We start from the raw sequence: 9460 nt of genomic DNA, 5'->3' as shown, positions 1-9460 counted from the left end.
GCACGATCAGGTGAAGGTCCTAGACTTGTATCCTCACATGATGGAAAAGGATCTCTCAGGATCTTTTTTTATAAGGCACTAATCCTATTCACGAGGGCTCCACCCTCAGGACTTAAGCATCTTCCAAAGCCCCCACCTTTTAATACCATCACTTGCTGAAGTTAGGATTTCAACGTACCAATTTTTTTGGGTGGGGGGCACAAATATTCAGACTATAGCACTCCTCATTGGTACTTCTGCATAGTGCCCATGTGGCTCAACGCCTAGAGACAGTCCCTAGACCTGCTTTCATAAGGGGATGGTTCTCTGAAAATGCCCTCTGAGGAAGGTTGAGTGATAACAGGTGTCTTCTCTTGTGAGCATAAGGAAGGGGCAGGGTATGGAGAAATCTGACATTTGAAAATTTGTTACTAATACCCACCAATTGGTTCACATGAACTAATTTAGGTAATTGTTCAAAAGCCCCAATGAGGTCCTTATTGCCATCCACATTTCACAGATTTAGGATCAGGAAATTGCCTAAGGGCAGGAGTGAGGATATTTGAACTCAGTTCAGGCTTATTCCAGAGTCCAAGTTCTTCTAAGTGGCTATCAAAGAATCTGTTAGTACGGCCAAGAGTGCTGCCAGCGTTTTCTTAATTGAGGGTCTGGATGTCTTTAGTTGTCTTTGTCTCTCCTCACTCCCAATCCTTCCTGCTAACTCTAACTCCAGAAGGCAAGTCACAGAATCACAATGTTGGGATTAGGCTCATCATTCAACCCCCTCTGAGCTAGTCTATCTCATTTCCTTCTAGTTGCTAAGGGGCTGAGCCCTCTGGGTGGACTCAAGTCCCCTCAGAGCTGAGGTTCCATTATCATTCTGCCCTTCCACCCACTGATGTTTTGGAAGGTTTTGCTTGCCCACATTCTGCATTTATGAAGATGTCCCATTCCCATTCTTTATTATGAACTGCCCACTGGAGCTCTGGCCGGCATGTGATAGCCAGGACTACTTCCTGGGTTGTTAAAACACTTAGTCATCGGAAAGACAAACCGGCATGGGGAGCCTGTGCTGCCTGAGGCACACGCAGGTTTCTGGAGTACTGAAAATAGTGGAGAGTCACCCATTGTACCTGTGCCTCTTGGGTGGCCTGGGCTCACTATCTGGGTGACCCCTCCAGCTGGGGGACGTACGCTCCTGGAGCTGAGCTTGGCACCTACGGCTGTGCTCCTTTCATCAATTAGGCTGCTTTCTAAATCTTTTCTTTTTTCTAAATCTTTATACCCCATGTCCCCAAACCATCAAAGGTGTCCCACTCTCTCCAGGACATACCCCTTCTTTGGCTCAGCACTTAAAGATCTTCCCAATGCTGCCTACTTGCTTTGTCAGGTTCCATCATCCATCCTCCCCCTAAATGATGCTGTGCTTCTATCTAGGGTCTCTTGAATAACTTTGCAAATGTTGGTGCCCTGAATTGGGACATCCTGACTTCTCTCCCAACTGGAAGCCTCTCTGCCTGCAGGCTTCAGCCCTCGTGCACCACACACACGGCCTCACCATGGACCAGGGCAGCCCAGGTTTTACCCAGAGGAGGAGCCAGTGTTTAAGGGAAGGCATCCTCCCAGCCCAGTGCCCCTCCAGGGCTCTCACCACAGCCTGGCACTGAGCCTTGCATATCAGAAAAAGTGCAGGAAGGGTCCTCCCTGTGACATCATTTGGCACTTGCGTTTGTCACTGTGTTCGTTTCCCAGTTGGGGAAATCCAGGTGGATCCATGATTAGATTACACAACCCTCACTGTTCAATCTTATTACCCCAAAGTAGTATCAATGGAAATTAAAATTTTTCTTTTATTGAAAAGACTGAAGGAAATATCACTCCCCAACAGAAGGAGGGAAGTCCGAGGCCTCGATGCTGACCAGGGCTGCCTGCCCATGGAGTGCAGCAGCTGAAGGCTCGGAGAAGCAGATTCTCCCAGACCCTGAACCTCCCTTCTTCCTCCCATTTCTAGGCACCTCGCTTAGGGCGACTCCACCCGGTGCTATGTGGGTGTAACATTTATGTCACTTAGAGAAAGCCACCCTTTGCTTAGTTATACGTCCCAAGGACACAGACACAGCACCGAGTTTAACAGTCGGCAGAGGTCAGTGCTTCCCCTCCTGCTCTCTTGTGACCTCTACCTGTTTTTGCACAAGTTTAGGGTTTGGTGTCTGTTCTCGCTTCAACCGCATGGAATCAGAGAGAGGAACCGGGGCAGAGGGCTGAAGGCACACACTCATGGGTTTCCAGCCTCGAGGGTCTTTCGGCATGACGAGCGGGGCTCAGCCACCGGGGCGGGAGGCTCCCCTGCTCTGTGTGGAGCAAGATTGAGAGGCGGGGTATGGGCTGAAATGACAAACAGTGACTCTTCTACAAATTGGAGGTTTATTTCCACAAAATGTGAAAAGATTTGACTGAAGCTCCTTGCTCATCAGAGTGTGTCCATCGAACTTCCAATGAGACAAGTGAAGGCTGCTCTGTGAACGAGGTGGTGGGACCATGAGGCAGTCTCAGTCCAGCACGTCCTGGTCCGTACTTTGCTACCCGCCTGCCTCAGCGACCTTGCTTGTGCAGGGGGCTGTGGGATGTCAGCTGGCTCACACTCTGTGGCTCTTCTGTCTTCTCCATATGAAAAATCCCTGTCCAGGGTAAGACCTAAAGTGAGGTGCTCTGGAGATGGAGCAGTAGGCATTACAGGGGTCTAGAGAGGAAATGGATTCGTTTAATGTGTCATAATTTGCAGAGGGGAGAGGCACATGAGAGTAACCCACTCTGCCTCTGAAGAAATGCCGGGCGAGCACAGGCCCGTGGAGAGCAGGCTTCACACCAGCTGTCGGTGCATATCACTTTATTTATTGCAGGAAAGTGGAGAGGAATAATATGGTCAGAGATGAAGTCAATTCTTACTGGGTTAGCAGATACTAGCAACAGTGGATGCTGCCTCCTGGACTGAGTGTTATTCCCTACCTTTTCCCACCCTTCTCTGGTAGTGCCAAACACTGTACCTGTACCAGGGCAGCCTGGCTGAGGCCCCATGCTCCTGGGGGGAGAGGGAGGGTGGTGACAGACCCAGCCACACAGTTCCATCTGCATAAACTGTTCCCAAAGGAGGGGAAGTGGAGCTCTTTCTTGTGAACTACAGGGTTAAGGCTCAAATCTGGAGGTTGTACACAAGTATTCATATCAGTGCTTCTAAGACGTCCCAGTGATTTCCTCCTTGGTCACCAGTGACAAATGCAATTAGCTGCTCTGTAGGAACGGATGCTACACCAGCCTGATCACCTGCCACTCTTGCTTTAGGAATACCAACGGGGGAATCAGTAAGCTCTCTCCTTGAATAAACTGGTTGTTGACAAAAACAAGCGTTCTCCACCACCCGTGAGGGGCCCTTGCGCGTAGGGCCCCGTGAGCCTGGAAGACAGCAGCACCAAGAGGGAGTCGTAGGTAATCTCAAGGTCATGTGGATTCTGGGGTCCTGGTGCCGAGAGCATAGGTGTCCGCAGGGGTCCTGTCAGCAGCGGTGGGGAGACCTGTTGCCCTGGAAATGGAGACAGCGACTCTGTAGGCACTACTAACCTCTGTGACTACCATCGCTCCAGGCTTAACAGTGACAACCTCCCAAGTCCTAAAATGAGAGACTACTTCCCATGAGTGACAGAGGGCGGCCTTCCCCGCACTGGCCTGTTGGGCAGTGACCTGCAGGGAGTGGTAGGTCCCCATCTCTCCATTTGCTCTAAGAGAACTGACCTCGACGTTGAGGCCTCTAATCCACAACAGTGACTAGGTCTGTTTTCTTTCTCTGCTCTTTGGATCATGGTTTGCCTTCATCTTTGAGTTCCCATGGAGCTTGCCGATTTCATGCTCTATTTTCCTTCACAAACAGGACCTTGGTGTGATGAGGCTGGAATGATTCCTCTCCAGTGCTAGTGTGTGCTGGGCTGAACGTGGGGGTAAAGAAATAACGTACGTGAGGCTTCTTCCTCGCCCCAGCCCTCCCCTGCTACCTGGGGTGCAGGCTCCCGGGGCTGAGACCAAGGGGCAGCCCTGCTTCTGTGTAGGAAGACCTCATGGTACGTGTGTACCCTTCACTGCCTTCTTGGGTGTGTGCAGGGTAATAAATACTGAACGGGACAGTGTGACGGGGGCTGGAGCATGGCTCTGTGACCCTGTGTCCCCGTGTGCCACACAGAACCTGAAACATTCGAGGGGAAGCAAAACGCCAGTTTGATTCCAGTGCTGGGTCTCCCGTGCCTTCTCGTTACAGTGGTTTCCGTAGTAAAAGGCAGCTCTAGTCTAGCCCTTTTCTCTGGAGGCAGGGCGAGGGCGGAAGCTCTCTCTACGTCGAAGGGGAGTCCATCGTGGACAGGATCCGGACGACTTCTGCTCGCTGAGTGGGTGAGATGTGCTGGGTCATGTGGACAATGGAATCCATGGCGACCTCTGGATTTGCCTGGACCAAGCTGGAGAGGAAGATTTGGGAGATGAAGAAGAGAGAGGCAGCAGCGTCTAGATCAGGGCAGTGACAAACCACCCGCAAACGAGCTAGCAGAGCTCACTGCTGACGCTCGTCAGCACCTGCCGTTTCCTACATGGAAAATGTCCCCAGCAGCAAGGGAGGTAGCGAGATAAACCGGAAACATTTCACCATGGCAAACGGTAAGGAAGCGCTTCAACAAACCAACACCAATGGGGCCTGGCCTGGAGTTAGCACGAAGGTCTGCCCACTGGCTAAATCTGGGACATTAAAGTAAGAACGAATTAAAAACTACTGAAAAATAGAAATCCATTCGTGTAACCAATAGTGAATATATAATGAATGAGGAGGAGAGAGGACTTCTGCTTGTAGCAGAATTGGAGTGGTGGCTGGGATTGAGGAGGTCCTGATGGAGTTGGAAGGTTACTTTGAAACCTCACAGTAAAGACTGGATCAAGCAAGAAGCATCCACGGAGGCTAAATCCAGGTGAAATTTCTGATGAGTACAGGACGTTTGCATAGCCTTGAAGTGTCTCCCCACAGACTGCTCATTAGGTACAAGGGGAAAATCAGTGCTAAAAAGTGGAGAAACTGAGTAACATCGTGACCGGATGGTCGAAACAAACACGAGGGGCAGATGGCATCATGCGGCTCCAGATGTGGGCCCCGTGAAGGCCACCTCCCCACATACGTGCTGTTCTGGCTGAGCACATACGATCTGAGTCTAATCAGGGAACAGCCGAGAACGAGCAGCTCTACGTATGGATTAGACAGGAGAGCAGGCACCCTCACCAGCGATACAGCCAATGGGGTAAAATGTAAACAGCGCATCTGGGCACAGATTTGTTCTTTGCACTGTTTTTAGTTTTAAACTTTTCTGTAAGTAAAATGCTTCCAAATAAAACACTTTAAAAGATGTTCCCGCAGTCTCTACCCTCTACCCCCTGCGATGGAGAAGCCTGCAGGAGGAGAGAGGCGGCGGCTCCCCAGGAAACTGCGTGCCATCACTTTCCTCCCAGAATCATTCACCCAGTTGGAGCACCTGCCTCCGGGCACAATGAACTAAGTCTGCAGCTAGCTGAGGAGGGACCGTGCTAGAGAGCTGTCTTATCTGTGGGTCACTACAGCGGTCTCTGGCAGAGAGAGGCCACAAAGATTGTAGGCGTCACCATCTCCAGATTTGTTCTTAAATCTTTTATTCTAAGAGGTGAGCCCCACTTCTAGAGGAGCCCCCCACTGCGGCTCACCTGCGGATCTGCTTGAGAACATAGTCTCTGTTGATGTATTTGATGTTTTCCTCTATTACTGAGCGAACGCCGTCCTCCTCTGTCAGCTGTTTCTCCAGCCACTCGACCAGGTCCTTGTTGTTGTCCCAAATGTAGGCCTGTAAACAGATGAACCCGGTCAAACACCAGGGCCAGGCCGGACCCCCTAATTGTTCGATACTTGGAGAATGGATTCTCTGTCACTGTTGACATTGTAGAATAAGGAGACACCAGGCCTCGAGACAGGCGCTGTCCTCACCTCCCCTTCCTTCTCTGGACACAGATGGAGATTGGGAGCATCCACAGGGTCCCTCTACGGCAGTGGTTCTCAACCTGTGGGTCGCGACCCCTTTGGGGGTCGAATGACCCTTTCACAGGGGTCGCCTAAATACATCCTGCATATCAGATATTTACATTACGATTCATAACAGCAGCAAAATTAGTTATGAAGTAGCAACGAAAATAATTTCATGGTTGGAGGTCACCACAACATGAGGAACTGTATTAAAGGGTCGCGGCATTAGGAAGGTTGAGAACCACTGCTCTAGGGGCATCAGTGCCCACATTCTGGCGCTGGCCTGTCACTCTAGGTCTCTACCGAGTCCACAAAAGCTGAGGAGACTAGTCAGAAGCCCAGTTTTTAGTAAAGTGCCGACTGAGTGGGAAAGGCTGGCTGTTTGTGGTTGAAAATGACATGTGTCCTTTCTGAGGAACTGAGGCCCAGGAGCTGCTGCCTGGTTGTGGCGTCTGGCACGGAGGAAGGACCTGCTGCAAGGGGACAGGCACCAGGTCATAAATCCCTTTTACTCTCGATGAGCGTATTTCAAATGGTCAAGACGTCTGTAACCCTGAGACCCAACAAACCCTTCTTTTTTTTTCAAGATCATTTAGCTGAGTATTTCCTAGGTAGTTGACTACATAATAATTCAGGAGTGTGTTAGAAACCTAATAGCCTGCTCTTCTCCTCTCATTTTCTTTACAAATCATTTAGGAATCGTTTTGTTAATGGTTTCCGGAAAACCAAGTACCACCATTAGGGCTCATTCATATTTATGTCATTTTGTTTGGGTAATTAAACACAAAGCTCGTCATTTAAAGGTGCGCTATCCTTCTCTGTTATCACTAACGAAGTCAAAGTCAGAATGACAATGAGTTTGGTGCTGTAATTTAATAGGTGGGTGCATTAGGGACTCAGGCTCAGGAAACTGGGGTCTACCACAGTTGTGCCTGCATCACACATTCAGGAGGCCACGTGCAGGGAGAACCAGCCCTGATTTCTAACTTCCTATTTTGTGCCTTTAAAAATAATGGTTTCTTTTCAGACTCACTGCCCATCTCTAACTTAGCTGGCAAGTCAGATGTGACTGGTTATTTATTATATGTCGTGTAATTGACTCCACATTTCCAACAATTCTAAGAGTCCTTCACAGCTGAAGGCCTGGGAGCCCCAGGATCAGCAATGTGCCTTTTCTAGCTCTTCGCCCATCTCTGTAATCACTGATAGAAAGATCAGGTCTCCTAGTCAGGGTGGTGTGGCCACGATGGTGCGACCTGATCGAACCTTCCCCCTCATCTTACACATGAGGAAATAGAGGCTGACACACCTTGGAGCCTAAGGGGCAGGAAAGCATTTTGTTTGGGAGGAAAGGAAGTGTTGACGCGTTCCCCGGACACGGTCCTAACTCCTGCACCCCTGAACTCTGACATCTCCATCGCTGGAAATTTAGACTTTGCTCCGTGGCTCGAGGCCCTCACAACGTGCCCCCACTTATGGAGCTCTGGAGGTAGGAAAAACTAAAACAATGACTACTGCTTGGATTTCTGTATGGAAAAAACAACAACTAGGTTTAGCCAAGAACCCCAAAGCCTTTCATTTAGGAGAATATTTAATACTCTTATTAATCATTTTTAATCCGTTTGCTTTTAATTAAGAAACAGCATGATGCTTTCCTATCAACATATGCCAGGGAGCAGATTAATTGTGGCTTAAGATAATGCTCCTTGATTGGTGTAATGTATTAGCTAACGAGATGCCTGCTTCTAACGATGCTCAGACACCACACTGAAGAGCCAGCTACCCTCTTGAGAAAACCCCTCTGTCTTCCCCTCGTGCAGCCACAGAATGTGCTAGGTGTTTAAACAAAAACACATTCCTCGATAGGACAAGGGCAACACATCCCAAGTGTTAGAACTGTTGCTCTGAAGTCTCCCCTTTGCAAACGTCCTTCTATGAATGATCTGTTCACAGTAGAACAAGTGGATGACAGCCAACAGGCCAACCCCACTTAAGTTCAGCTCGCGGCGCTGGTACACAAAGGCAGAGGGGTCACAGATCTGATTCAGCTGCACTTTTAGTAAGAATAAACAAACTTAAGCACCCATAGGTTTTCCCGTCACAGACTTGGGAGGATGTTGTGAGCTAACTTCCTTCCCTGGGGAAAAGCAAGGGTCCCTCCTGCTGGGGCAGGGAGTCTAGAGTGTCTGCCCTCTCAGAACAGTGTGCCAACCCTAGTCCCAGAAAAAAAAAAGACATTATCATTTCCCTCTGAAAATTATGAAAATGTGGCTCATTATTCCTAGTGTCCAGGTGTTGACTTTAAACAAGTGTGAAATGCTGGGCGGTTAACCTCACAACAGGGCTGACACTCATCCCAACCAGAACATTTTAAAACCAATAAAATATCGATTATTAAACATCCCTACAGTGGTCTTACAACAATGTTCAGTAGGCACTTTATCACTCTCTGCATCACCGGATAAGTATCTCTAGCACTACTCAGCCTCACTAATTGTGTGTAGTAATTAGTCTATCTTACAAAATCTAAATGACCTGTTTGAAAAGTTTCATTTCTAACCTACTAATAGCTGTGAAGTCCTCTTTACTCAGTGGTACAGCAGGGCCAGGGAGCGACCCGGGCACAGCCTGGTGGATGTGAGCCCTGATGACCATGCCCGACAGATAACTCACCCGTGAGCAGCCTGGAGACACCTCCAACAATGTGATTTTTTCCAGAGGCTTTGGAGTACAACAGCCATGTAGGCTGGGGTCTCCTGAGAGCCACTCCAGTCTCAGGTTCTGCCTCACCTCCTGCCTCCCTGGCCCTAAATCAGAAGTGTGATACATAGACCATGGGTAACTTGAGGCGAGGCCTTGGGGATGGGGGAAATCCAGAATAAGAGTGAATGGGTAGATATCTGGAGAGTAAGGAGGTACTCTGGCATCTTGGGTTGAGGATAAGTTAGAGCAAGCCAAAACAAAGGTCAGTTACTGATAATCTACTATGCTCTTGAACCACCACCCTCCTGCCAAGATCATTAACACCTTAAGCGCACAGTCAGTCACCGGTGACTGACACTATACTTTCTTTCTTGAAGACAAAACAGGCTGGGCGCTTAATGTGTTAAGTTGTACATCTTTAACTCTTAGTCTATGTTACTTTATTTTCTTACCATCTAACAAGCTGTGCTGAGAGAGAAAGAAAAGGGCATACACTGTCTACTGAATGCCAGTCATTGTGTTCCACACTTTACTTATGTTATTTAAGTCTCATGGAACCCTGTCTTACACATGAGGAAACAGAGGCTTAAACAATATGTCTGCACCAGTAAGTGGCAAAGCTGGGATCCAAAAACTTTGAGATTCTAAACTCATGTTTTAGGACCCATTAGAATTGCTCCATGCAGAGTTCCAATCTCAATTTTT

General features: G+C 48.8%; 1 protein-coding gene across 1 annotated transcript in view; it reads right to left on the bottom strand.

Annotated features, from left to right (window-relative positions):
- Nucleotides 1–2384: 2384 nt before the first annotated feature.
- Nucleotides 2385–9460, bottom strand: part of ACACA (acetyl-CoA carboxylase alpha) — a 208006-nt gene continuing 200930 nt past the window's right edge. The window contains exons 55-56 of the mRNA XM_005858538.2: nucleotides 5740–5876; nucleotides 2385–4478 (exon numbers count right to left, since the gene is read on the bottom strand). Of these exons, the coding sequence (XP_005858600.2) occupies nucleotides 4355–4478; nucleotides 5740–5876 (261 nt within the window). The 3' untranslated portion in view covers nucleotides 2385–4354. The remainder of the gene's footprint in view (nucleotides 4479–5739; nucleotides 5877–9460) is intronic.

Source organism: Myotis brandtii, unplaced genomic scaffold (assembly GCF_000412655.1).
Source record: "Myotis brandtii unplaced genomic scaffold, ASM41265v1 scaffold120, whole genome shotgun sequence".
Classification (NCBI taxonomy): domain Eukaryota; kingdom Metazoa; phylum Chordata; class Mammalia; order Chiroptera; family Vespertilionidae; genus Myotis; species Myotis brandtii.
Note: the sequence above shows the minus strand (reverse complement) of the source record. Positions and strands in the feature narration are given on the sequence as shown.